Source organism: Panicum virgatum, chromosome 4K, assembly GCF_016808335.1.
Source record: "Panicum virgatum strain AP13 chromosome 4K, P.virgatum_v5, whole genome shotgun sequence".
NCBI classification, from domain to species: Eukaryota; Viridiplantae; Streptophyta; class Magnoliopsida; order Poales; family Poaceae; genus Panicum; species Panicum virgatum.
The window spans coordinates 19,666,843-19,679,722 of record NC_053139.1 but is presented as its reverse complement, the minus strand read 5'-3'; the positions used below and the strand labels follow the sequence as shown (position 1 = coordinate 19,679,722).

Sequence of the window (12,880 nt, the reverse complement as noted above, 5' to 3'; positions counted from 1 at the left end):
TCCGTCTAGACGCCGTCTAAACACTCTAAACGCTAAACGGAGGGTCACCGCCCGTGTACCGTTTAGCATTTAGGAAAACATGGATGCGACTACAGTTTCATACTAGGGTAGGAGTATGCTTGGGCCCTGGATTGTTACGGCAAAACTGTGCTACTTGCTTGCCGCCGATCCTCCGAAAGATTTTTTTTTCTTCCCCACCATTCTAGTGTTTGAGATTCGTGCAAATAATCACAACCTTTGGATCCACCTCTAACCCTAGCTTGCTCTCTCTCTCTCCCCTCAACACTCTCCCCCCCCCCCCCCGCCGCCAACTCCGCGCGTGCTGCCCCACTGCTCCGCCGTCATTGCCGCTACAGGCTCCGCCGCGCGTCGCCACCTGCTCCACAACCGCTGCAGCTGTCGGCTCCACCGCCGTCACCCGCTCCCCGCGCACGCCGCTCCCTGCCGCCGACGCCGAAGAAGATGAGGCAAAAATATTGGTTCAACATTTTTAGAATATTGATTCAACATTTTCGAAATGCTAATTCAACATTTTCCAATTGTTGCATCAACATTTTTGAAATATTGATTCAATACTTTTGCAGTAGATGGACTTTAGTGGGCTTTATAGATAAGTTGCTTAACCATATTCCACAAGATATACAGGAGCTCCCGCTTGCTTGCTGGTATCTATGCCTATCTCTAGTATTATTTTTATCTCCGATTGACCAATTAAAGTTAACAATCTACGAAACTCTGATATAGCTAGGTCATGCATAATATCTTCAGGAATTTCAACAGGAATTTCATACTCTCGGTGATTGTTTGCCAGCGGCAGCTTGGTTTATGCGTTCTATATATGAATTTTGATCGTCTATATATGAATTTTGATCATCTCAATGAGAGCTACGCAATTGTAAAGTTAAATTTATATTTTGACAAAGTCACCCTAATCGGTCTGACCGAATTGTGCATACCGGTCAGAATGGTGGTCTGCACAGCCGTGGCCGTCAGCAGCTCACACCTGGATTGTTACGTAGGAGTATGCTTGGGCCCTGTTGGGCTGTGCTACATGCGACTGGCTGCAGCTGCAGCTGCAGCTGCAGCAACCAGCTAGTAAAAGGCAGTAACAACTTGCTTGCTTGCTGGTATGTGGTATATATGTCTAGTATTGTTTTTATCTCCAATTCACCGATTACAGTTAATCACAATCCACAAGACTCAATATAGCTAAGTCATGCATAATATCTGCAGTAATTTCATATTCTCGGTGCTCGTTTGTCAGATGCAGCTTGGTTTATGCATGGTACAACACTCTACAACTGATAATATATAACGGCGCACCGAAACCAAATATCAAAAGAATTGCTACTCGTCGAGTCGGGCCCTGTTTCTAGTGCAGCAACATGTGGATGAGCATGTCGTTGCAGGCGTCCATGGCGCCGGGCAGGCACCAGTGCAAACAGTCGTGCGACACGTTGAACCTGTCGGGCTGCCACAGACGGTACTTGCTCGGGTGCGCGTCCGGCCGCAGCGCCATCGCCTCCGTCGCGTCGAGCAGCAGCATCCTCGCCCCCTTCCCCTCCCTCCCCGCCGCCACGGCGAACTCCTCCGCCTGTATCGCGTACATCTCCTTCTCCACCGCGTTCATCTCCCACCCGCCGCGCGCGAGCGGCCGCGTCCGCGCGCAGTCGCCGTCCTCGTTCCACGCCCCGTTCTCGTAGTGCGACGGCGAGAGCGTGCGCACGACCACCGTCCTGGCGCGGCGCCCGGGCGCACCCGCCGCCGCCGCCGCCCGGAGCGCGGTCCGGAACGCCTTCCTCAGCGGGTACCGGAGCGTGAGGTCGGCGACGTTGGGCGCGAGGCAGCCGTTGCAGCCGACGAGGCGGCCGCGCTCGTGGAACACGGACGGGCGGAAGAACCAGCTCCCCGCCGACACCACCACGTAGTCGAACTCGCCGGCGCGCGCCGCCCACCCGGCGTCCGGCTCGTCGAGGTGGAGCCTCCACAGGCCCGCCCCGCTCCCCGTCGGCCCGTCCGGGTCCGCCTCGACGGCGCGGACGAGGAACGGCGACCAGAACGACGCGACCGTGAACCCGTGCCGCCCGAAGCGGTACGCGTGCCTCGCCGCGTTCGTCCACGGCGACGGCCGCTCGGCGCGCGCCAGGAGGCACACCAGCGAGTGCATCTGGTTCCTGGCGAGCGAGTCCCCGACGAACGCCATGGACCTGCCCCTCGCCGCGCGCAGGAACCGCGCCGCGTCGAGGCGCGGCAGCTCGCACCCCGCGGGGCGCCACCGCCACCGCACGAACCCGAGGTCCGGCCGGCCGTACCGCGCGCAGTCGTAGTGGCCGTGGATCACGGGGCAGGTCTCCGTGGTGTAGCGTGGCGTGCCCGGGTCCGGCACCCACTCTCCCTTGAAGATGTTGCACGACTGGTTGCCGCCGCCATGACCGTCGTCGGTCGCCATCGGCGGCAGCAGCGGCTCGCGGTGGTCGGGCAGGATCACTACGGCGAGGATCAAAAGGCACGTCGCGAGGAGGGCGGCGGGGATGGCACAATGGATGATGGGGTATGGAAGCTTGATTTCATGAAACTTCATTTTGGGCTTCTAGCAAACAGATCCCAAGACTAACGAGTAACAAACTAACAATAGATTTGTGATTCAGCATGGAAATATTCCTTGTTCATGACCCGTGTATGGGTATATATAGATTTTTTCCGTACTGTTTCATGAACGTTCAAGAGTGATCTTATAAGAATCTGTTGATGCCGAAAATGGGAGCGACAAATTAACATTCCACACTGGTATACGTAACTATTAGCAGCGACGAACACCACCTGTAATGGTGGATTACACGCGTGCGGTTGTGAGATCCAGCTGTTAGTTCTTGAGGCCTCCTGGGTTCTGTAAAGCAGAAAGGTCCCAAGTGCAAAACAGGTGGGGTCATCAGAGATGGACACTGGCTATACCCGTAAACATGCCTAGCAGTAGCTTTCCCTTTGGCTCCGTTATGTCTGACCGAGCTGTCAAGGTCATAGAACTTGAGTTCACCAGCTGTCAAGGTCCTTCCTCCTCCCTTCTGGATTCCAAAGAAATTTCCTAGAGCAATCCCTCGATAACACGTTTTTTCTTCGCTTTTTGTTAAAGGCACTATAGCACAGCCCCTCATCACCGACACTGTAAGGGTCAGTATAAGCCCATGTACCGACGCATCATCGGTCGGTATAAAGTTATACCGACCCCTGCTATAGGTCGTTTTAAGTGGCGTCGGAATAAAGTTATACTGACCGATCATTCGACACAATATTTAAGTTATACTGACCGATGGTTCAATGCGATAGTTTATATGAATTAAAAAAACAGATAAGATCTAAGCAGTTAATACATATTTCATATTGAGCTTCAAAGGTTCATTCATCACAGGATAAATCAACAATTGGACATTCATAATGATTCACTAAAACTGAGCATATAATATTGATACTAGTCATCCATAGTTCCATATATATACATGAGGTTTGCATCTATATGCAGTCAGGGACAAAAGCCATCAGGTTTGCATATGAGCAAGCGCTCAACCATTAAGGTTGTGCAAAATATTCATTCCCAGGAACTCAGGTACTCCAAAACAAAACAAACACAAAAGCTTCCATGGAGTTCCTGGGAATGAATATTTCTTCTAGAACTACCTGAAAGTAAATATAGCATGGAATCAGTGATAATTTTCAGCAAAGTATAAGAAAACATCCAACCACTCAAATAGTATTTGTATCATATTAGTGGCCTTGCTGCATCACTTCTATCACTTCTATCAGCTTCCTTCTGTTGCTTGCAATCCTTGCAAGCCGCGCCGCTCGTTGACTGCTGATAGATACAAGATACAATAATGCCATTGTTTGTGTTTAATCAATTTCTACCGAAGATGTTCATCACTAGTTTTCAGAAACTAAAGGCATATGCCTAGTGAGTACAAGATCTATGGAGGCATACAGTTAACTAATTGTCAGATTGCTTAATGTGAATACTGAAATTCAGTGCTTAATGCATCTAATTGACACTAAAAAGTATGATTCCTAACACATAAAAAGTTGGAACAATGGCCCTGAACATTAGTAAAGTGGTGATTCCTAGCACATAAAAAGCTGGACAAACATGATTTTTAGACTCTGAAATCAGAAGTCTCCCATGATTTAGCCCAGCATTGCACACACAAATTTGGCAACATTATATATTTTTTTATGAAAGATTCACTTATATATATTTTTTATGAAAGAGCCGGCATGGGTATGATCTTTTGGTGCCGGCCATATTTTACCTTCTACGCATAAATACAAACCCGCACCATATCATCGTACATTTGGTTTTCTCATGTCTGGATGGAAAAAAAATCAGATGCACCCGGGGTGCACAGCTAACTCCGTGTGACCCTGTGCTGATTGTCACCACCTGCCCATATGCGGCACATCTGACGCCCCTAGCGTAGGGATGGCAGCGGTGCGGATTCGAGACAGATATCTGCAGATTTCGGGTTTGCGGATTTTGAATTCGAGTTTTAATATTCGTCCGCAGGTTTACGGGTTCGGATACCCGAAACACTTCAGGTTTGGGACGGATTCTAAATTTTACCCACGGAGCTCCATTGGGCTCCCGAAGCAATCAGTCCAATAAAAACCCACCTACCAACCCTAGGTATATAACCTGAAAATCCACTTTACCCTCACCCAGTCACCACCCTCAGCCATCACCCACCCCATCTGTGGCTCCCTCAAATCTCTCAGCTCTCCCTAATCCTGCAGGCAGCCTAGCATCCATGGATCCATCCAGCGCAAGCGCCCACCCACTCGCGCAGGCCGCGCCGCACGGAGTCCGGTGCTCCGCGACCCGCGACCCCACGGCACGGCGGAGGGCCGAAGGCTGCCCGCACCCTGCGCGCCGCGGTCAGCCGCGGCGCGAGGCGCCACGCACGGCGGCCACACCGCACGCACGCCGGCCTCAGCCTGCCGCCCTACACTCCAGCAGCTTAGCCTCCTGTCTGCGGTCTGCCCTCAAGTGGATCGATGCTGCTGCATCTCAATCTGTTGATTTGTGTTTTTTTATTACACTTGTATTGAACTTTGGAGCAGGGTTAAAGTTACCGACCGGTCCGGTCAAACCGGCGTGGTCCGGTAGCAGTTTACCGAACCGGTTTGACCGGAAACCGGTGGAAACCGATCAAATTCAAAATCAAATTCAAAATCGCATGTTCAACCGATTCCGACTGGCTTACCGGTCGGTTTGAGCGGTTTACCGGTCAGTTTGACTGGTTTACCGGTCGGTTTGATTGGTAACCGGCCAAATTCAAATTTTTTTCTTTTTTAATTTAAATTCAAATACCTGTAAAGTATACTAAATAAATGTTTGTATAACATATTTTAGCCTAAATGAACCCTCCAACCCTCTTTTGTACTATTTTTACATTGTATTTGTATACTTTTGTATGCACGTTTTTTTGTTTAACTTCAAATCCCCGCAAAATATACTAAATGGACGAATTTTTGAGAAAATTTGAGAAAATCTGACACCATTAAATTCGTTGCACCTTAAAATATTTTTAAATTTTTTTTATTTTTTTAAATTTAAATTTGAATTTTGAATTTGGGCCGGTACCACCGGTTTGGTGAACCGGTCAAACCGGACCGGTTCCCACCGGTTTGGTGAATCTTGCTTTGGAGTGCTTCGTGTGTGGCGTTGCTCTGTTTTATCTTTGTAATAATCTCAACTACGAATGGAATGTTGGAATGTTATTATGTACTCTTGGAATGCTGGTTTGTAAAAAAACAACGGGTTTCGGTTTATCCGTCGGGTTTTGGGTATCCGCAGATTTCGGTTTTTAGGATGAATTCTCACCCAAACTGAAGTTTGGGTCGGGTTTGGATTTGAAATTCGGGTTTTGATTTTGGGTGCCCAGACACTCCACCCGAACCAAACTCGACCCATTGCCATCCTTACCCTGGCGGACGCGAGGCCAGCTCAGCGCCGGCTCTCGGCTCCACTCGGCTTCAACGTCCATCTCCCGCGTGTGAGCCTGTGCGCGTCAGAGCAAGTATTACAAATCGGCGGTAAGAAGGCTGGGATCGCCGTGGCGTAGAGAGTAACGAAGAGAGCGGAGACGCGCTGTGCCGCTCTTCTATTGGCTCAATTTGCTGCAGCAGCAATCAACATCATCGGGGACCGCACCCTCCTGCGCGGGGAGGCGCGCACATGCAGCCCGCTGCCGGCTAGATTATAAAACCTATTCTCAGCTGTGCGCCCCGGCCCCTGGGTGCACCAGATTTTTTTCCGCCTGCACACGGTAATCGTAATCTGTACCGTTGCCACCCGTACTGATGGAGCAGGTGCCGTTGGGCACTAGTTCGAGGGCACCGCCAGGTCAGGCACCTCTTGCGTGTGTTTAGATGCCCCCGACCCCCTCCTCAAAATCCAAATTTTCCATCACATCTCAATCACATCGAAACATTAAATATAACAAATGACATATACATAAAGTACTAAATGTAAGTAAATAAAAAAAACTAATTTCATAATTTTGTTGTACGTTGCGAGACGAATCTTTTGAGCCTAGTTAGATTATGATAAAACAATATTTACCATAAACAAACAAAAAATACTACAGTGTACTACAGTGTCCAATGTAACTTTTTCCCCTACTTTTCCAGAGATCTAAACACATCCCTTGTCGCAGCCTCTTCGCTGGCCAGGTGCAGGCTGGAAAGTGGAGGAACTGCTGCTGCTGCAGTGCTTCCTCGCAGAGGAATTGCATTTGCAGAGGTGAAGATTACGGCACTGGGGATATTTGTCGCGAAACGCCGAGCTTGCGCAGGAGAACGCGTAGTATTTGTCAGCCAGAAGTTTGTCCCTTGCAGATGCGCATTACCACTAGTCATAAAACCATGTTCAAATTAGATCTAGCATTAATTAGTTTGGATGCTCAATTAGCTGAACGAACGGAAGAAGAAACACACGGCCGGGGCACGCTAATCAGGATGGACGATCCTGCAGGAGCATCTGGAGCAGCATCTCGTTCCAGGCGTCGATGGGCCCCGGGAGGCACCAGTGCACGCAGTCGTTGTACAGCGTCACGTTCTCGTGCGCCCAGTGCCCGTACCGGCTCGGGTGCCCGTCCGGCCGGAGCACCATCGCCGCCGTCGTGTCCATCAGCACCAGCCTCGGCCGCCCCCTCCCGCCGGCGTCCACCGCCGCCTTGGCCCTGGCGAACTCCTCCACCTGCGCGCCGTGGAAGTCCCGGTCCAGCCCGGCCACCCGCGCCTCGCCGGCCGCCAGCGGCCGCGTCCGCCGGCAGTCGCCGCCCTTGTCCCACTCCCCGCCCTCGAAGTGCGACGTCGGCGACAGCGTCCGCACGATCACCGTCCCGCCGAACGCCGCCCCGGGCCCCGCGAGCGCGCGCAGCGCCGCGCGGAACGCCATGCGCAGCGAGTGCCGGTGCGTCAGGTCCGGGACGCCCGGGGCGAGGCAGGAGTGGCAGCCGACCACGCGCCCGGCCTCGTAGAACATGGCGGGGCGGGCGAACCAGTTGGCCGCCGAGAGGACCACGCGGTCGAAGCCGGCGATCCCGGGGACCCAGGCGGCGTCCGGCTCGTCGAGGTGGATCGCCCACATGTGGCGGGCGGGGTCCGGCTGGTAGCCCCGGACGAGGAACGGCGACCAGAAGATGGCCACCGTGAAGTTGTGGGACTCGTAGTGCATCGTCCGGAACTCTGGGTGCGTCGTCTTGGAGATGTCCTTGGGGTACGCCACCTGCCAACAATCCGGGCAAATAATGGCATGATCCATTTTAGTTGACTAATAATCGTCTAAAATTAATCAGAGCACGCACAAAATCCATCACTTTTTGCAAGATGAATTAGTCGTTGTAAAAAAAGGTAGGAAGTCTCTGACAAGTGTCAATAATGCAGAGAAGAAAGTAATTCTGGTGGCAGCAGCAATAAGTAAGTAATTAGTCGTGCGTACTATACCTTGGTGAGGAGGCACATGAGCGACTGCATGTGGTTCCTGGCGAGCGAGTCCCCGACGAAGGCCATGGACGAGTCCCTGACGGCGTCGAGGAACGCCTCGGCGTCGAACCGCGGGAGGTCGCAGCCGGCGGGGCGCCACCGCCAGCGCAGGAACCCGGTGTCGGGGCGGCCGTACTTCATGCAGTTCTGGTGCTCCTGGATGAGCGAGCAGGTGAGGTTGGTGTAGTACGGCGCGGCGCCGTCGGGGACCCACTCGCCGGGACGGAAGATGTCGCAGCCCGGGGGCACCCGCGCGGCCGCGGCCGCGGCGGAGCCCCGAGGGGGCGCCGATATCGAAGGCGGGTCGACGACGGCGACGCCGGTGCGGTAGGCGTCGAGGGAAGACGGGGCCGGCGCGCGGCGCGCGGCGGCGATGAGGAGGATGAGAGCGGCGACGGCGAGCGCCGGGAGGAGCGAGGCCGCGGCCGGGGTGACGGTGACGGCGAGCTGGAGCTTGTGCACCGAGAGGTCGGCGGCGAGGCCCAGCAGGCGCTGCCGCAGGCGGCCGCCGCGCCTCTGCTGCTCCGCCTTGGCTTGCATCTCGTCCGGGCTGAGACCTGAGAGCTGGCGGAGACGACGGGGAGCGAGAGAGCTGCTGGGCTAGTGGTGCGACGGGACAGTAAAAAACTTGTTGCAGTGTGTCCTGGTGCTAGTACGGGTGTCGTTGCCGGCTGTCGTGGTTGGGCAGCAGTAATTTGCTAGGACGGATATGGCGTGGCGCATGTGATGCGGCCGGCCGCGCACAGGCCCGGACACGCTTTATTCGGCCTGCTGCAGCTGCTGCGTCCTCTCCTGGTCCTGTGCGTTTCATTAGTCGCCCGATCACGTGGGGGCCGGGATCAAGTGGATGATGCGGCCAGCACGCTGCACGCCCCCGGCCTTGTTTAAACACACCGGCGGCACGGCAAACACCTCTCTTGATGGTTCGGAATTTTCGAGAAGCTGAGAGCAGAAACGTTATGAATGCGTGACATCAATGTGCCACGTAAAGGGAGGCAGTCGCACCGCCTGGCATGATCGGCAATGATCGGAAGCACTACCGGCCGGCAGCGGTCAGCACTCTTGCCTGCGGGTTGCTGCGTCTCGTTCCAAGGCCAATTTGAGGAGGGCGTACATGGCAGTCTCGTTACGAAGAGGGAGGGAAGTAGAGTCGATGACACTCCTATTGAGACTAGCGTTAGGTATTGTTTAGATTTTAAATTTTTTGTCAAAAACACCACATCGAATATTTAGATACATGCATGGAGTATTAAATATGGATAAAAAATATTAATTGCACAGTTCGCGCGTAAATTGCGATACCAATCTTTTGAGCCTAATTGCGCTATGATTTGACAATCTAGTGCTACAATAAATGTTTACTAATGATGGATCAGTTAGGTTTAATGAATTCATCTAGCAGTTTATAGGCGCAATCTGTAATTTGTTTTGTTATTAGTTTATATTTAATACTTCAAATGTGTGTTCGTATACTCTAAAAACTTTTAAAAAAACTAAACATACCCAATTGTCTCCCTCCCGAACAAAAGAACAGCTGAACAGGACGGGTGAAAACTCCAAGTTACACGGCGGGAATAGGCGAGGCGGACTCTCTCTCTCTCTCCACATACGAGGAATGCAAAAAGCCCAAAAGACGGCAGAAAGCCGGTGCCAAGACCCAAAGTCGGCCCACATCTGCGAGACTGCAACAAGGCACAACCTTCCTCTATCTAAAGAAAAAATCTCGTGCGCCACAGCGAACGCGCAACCACGCGCCGGCCACGCGTTTTTTTATTTTTATATTTTTAAAATCGTTTTTTACAAAAATATATTTTCGGTTTCATAATTTACAGATTTATACTCCTACCGCCCGGCTGCGGGGCGGCCGGCCCCCTGCCGCCCTGCTGCCGAGCGGTAGGGACCTTAATGTAAATAAAATTTATTTTTAATCACATTTTGGCCCTTGGGGGAGCCTGCCGCCGGGCAGCCGGGCGGCAGTTACCCGCCGCCCGGTGGCGGGGCGGTAGGCCTACCCACCGCCCGGCAGGGGGCGGCAGGCCCCTCCCGCAGGTTAAACCTTGCCCGTCAGTGCGGCAGTGCGGCATTAGATGTGGTTTTAAATATTTTAGATAGAAATAAAAACCATTAGTAAAGTAGATGAATATGAAAAGTATAACTTAGCAATTCATACACATACGCAACTGACAACGAAATAGGTGATGCATGAGAACGAAATAAGTATAACATGACGACATGTTCATAAAAAAATACAGAAACAACTAGAAGCACCTCCTAACCACCCCCGCCATGTCGACCTCTTTTGCGCTGTGTGTGGACGTGGTCTGTAAGGTATGTGTGTTGGTCTGGAGGCCGTACGTCTCTACCTGGACGTCCGGTGGCCACAGGTGTCTGGAAGGTAGGATCGGCCTGCTGGTTAGGTGTAGAAAATAACCGACTCCAGTCATCGAAGGTAGAATTGCATTGTGCTTATTTTGCACCGATGCCTTGCAGAGGCCACGGTACGTGGCTGCAAGTACTGCTGAACCCCAACTGCAAGTACCCGAGCGGCGGGTAGGCCTACCGCCCCGCCACCGGGCGGCGGGTACCTGCCGCCCGGCTGCCGGGCGGCAGGCTCCCCCAAGGGCCTAAATGAGAATAAAAATAAATTTTATTTATATTCAGGTCCCTACCGCCCGGCAGCAGGGCGGCGGCCGCCCCGCAGCCGGGCGATAGGGGTACAAAACTGTAAATTATGAAATCGAAAATATATTTCTGTAAAAAACAATTTTGAAAAATATAAAAAAAAACTCCGCCGGCCACCACTGACCTATTTTGAGTCCGCGGCCCAACAATTCACGTACCAGACCATTCAGCCGCTACAGGAGCATCAGAAATTTCCAGCCGGTTCAAACTGGCTGATTCAGCCTGCTGGAAATTGAAGTACATGACGCCAACAACAGGAAAGCCTGCTGGATGGGAACTGGGGGGGGCTGCGGCATCCACGTGAGCTGATCAGCCGTTTGGCTGGGCCTGTGCAGCCGAATAGGCTGTATATTTTGGTTTGCCTTGTGTTTATGACCGAACGACCCCACATGTCCCTATATGTTGTTATTGTGTGTTATTCAATGTAAGAAATAGCGGGTTAAGATATTTAGTGGAAGTCTTTCCAAAAAAGCTAAAAGAGCTATAGAGGAAGCTAAATCATTTAGAGGAATAATAAAATAATCAATAATTACACACAAATTTAGAAGAATCATTGGTCTGACACTCTAGAAATAGACTCAGCACATCTCTTGCCTGTCCAACTATGTCCCTGCTGCTTTGTCTATGATCTACCCTAGTTATATTAATTCTTTATTTCTTTTGAAAAAAATCTTTAGTGGATATAGCGGACATTTATTACCGTTAAATCCTGTAAAACCCTTTTTAGCGGACATAGCGGACAAATATTGTATAATGTAGCGGTAGATTTCCTAAAAAGCTAATAGCGGGCAATAGCGTGCTATTAGCGGGCTATTTTGTACATTGGTGCTGTCACACACGTCCAGGCGCGCAGCACATGTGAGGAAATGAACCTTTTTATATGAAAATATTTGAAAAATATTTTATCTACTCTATATTACCTCCATTTTGAGAACCGATTGCAAAGATGTGCTCAACGCGACAATATGAACAAAATTAGATCTCATTCGCATTTGTTTTAACGATATTTTGAAGTAGTAGCAACTTGCACTACGTAAGATATGACCTATAGTGACGTGCACAAAGTTGACACATTGTTGTTGCACGTCACCTTTGTTATATGGGGTGACGCGCGAGGATGGTGCACGTCACCTTTGACCCCTTGGGGGCCTTCCTAAAATGTTGCACGTCACCTTTGTTATGACATAGGTGATGTGCAACATCAAAGCACGCCACCTTTGTTATAGGTGACGAGCCACATTTATGGTCCGTCGTCTATAAATTTGATATAGATGATGGACAACATTAAAGCACGTCACCTATAAGATTAGTATAGGTGACAGACTTTAGTAAGTAAAAGGTGACGGGCAACATCAAAACGCGTCACTTTTGTGATGACATAGGTGATGTGCAACATCAACTTGCGTCATCTTTGTGACTTTATTTAATATTTGAACATGCGATTTTCGAAAAATTCAAATTGTCTTAGATTAAAAAATGGTCTATATGAAAGTTGTAGGTCTCAACCAGACTACAATTTTGTAGTTGAAATTTTTTTCAGTTGAGGTTGTTTTGGCACCCAAATTGATATGAACGGGGGTGCCCGATCTTCCGTCAGGTGAAGGATAACTCGTTTTGGTCGGAATGTGACACACCGATCCGGCTTCAAGTCAGCAACTCGAACCCCCGCAATATTAGCACCACAACTCCTCTGGTTATCAACTGTAGTCAAAATCCGGTTGACCTCGCCGAGAAGGCTAATCCCTGCCTGCGAAATGAAAAACCACACGCATGAACTCGAAAGAAACGCAACACTCAAATTGAAGTGAAAACTGCAGATGAATGATTAAGCTCGAAAGTTGGGGTTCTACAAACCGAAAGACGGCGGCTGTTCAAAGATAGATTGATCTAAAGCAAAACCCGAACCCTAATGAGAGCGGTGGCTACTGAGATATAGGGGATAGGGGCGTGGCTCCCCCCTGGACGCACCCCTCATGGGCTCAACGAAGATACACGGCCCAAAGGCCAAATTACGATGTCGCAGCACCGGGACAGATTCTGGACGCCAAATTCCTTAGACAATTCCCGACGACTCAGAATGATTTTGGGCCTGAAACCAATGCCAATAGAAGCTCCATGAAATTATCTTTCCATCCATATGTGGATCGTCGAATTCGGACTTCGG

The 12,880-nt window shown here is 50.9% G+C and overlaps 2 protein-coding genes across 3 annotated transcripts; both read right to left on the bottom strand.

Annotated features, from left to right (window-relative positions):
• Positions 1-1,177: 1,177 nt before the first annotated feature.
• LOC120705120 (protein trichome birefringence-like 19) lies at positions 1,178-2,729 on the bottom strand. Its single transcript, XM_039989635.1, has one exon. The coding sequence runs from the start codon at positions 2,579-2,581 to the stop codon at positions 1,373-1,375; it is 1,209 nt and encodes a 402-aa protein (XP_039845569.1). The 5' UTR covers positions 2,582-2,729; the 3' UTR covers positions 1,178-1,372.
• A 3,829-nt stretch (positions 2,730-6,558) lies between these two features.
• On the bottom strand, positions 6,559-8,760 carry LOC120703415 (protein trichome birefringence-like 19). 2 transcript variants are annotated; one of them, XM_039987499.1, is made up of 3 exons: positions 7,996-8,760; positions 6,985-7,777; positions 6,559-6,898 (listed from the first exon to the last, which is right to left on the bottom strand). In XM_039987499.1, the coding sequence occupies exons 1-2, from the start codon at positions 8,572-8,574 to the stop codon at positions 7,001-7,003; spliced, it is 1,356 nt and encodes a 451-aa protein (XP_039843433.1). In that variant the 5' UTR covers positions 8,575-8,760; the 3' UTR covers positions 6,559-6,898; positions 6,985-7,000. The 2 variants fall into 2 exon arrangements, with proteins under 2 accessions (XP_039843433.1, XP_039843432.1); XM_039987498.1 differs by having other exon boundaries at positions 6,564-7,777.
• Between the last annotated feature and the right edge of the window lie 4,120 nt (positions 8,761-12,880).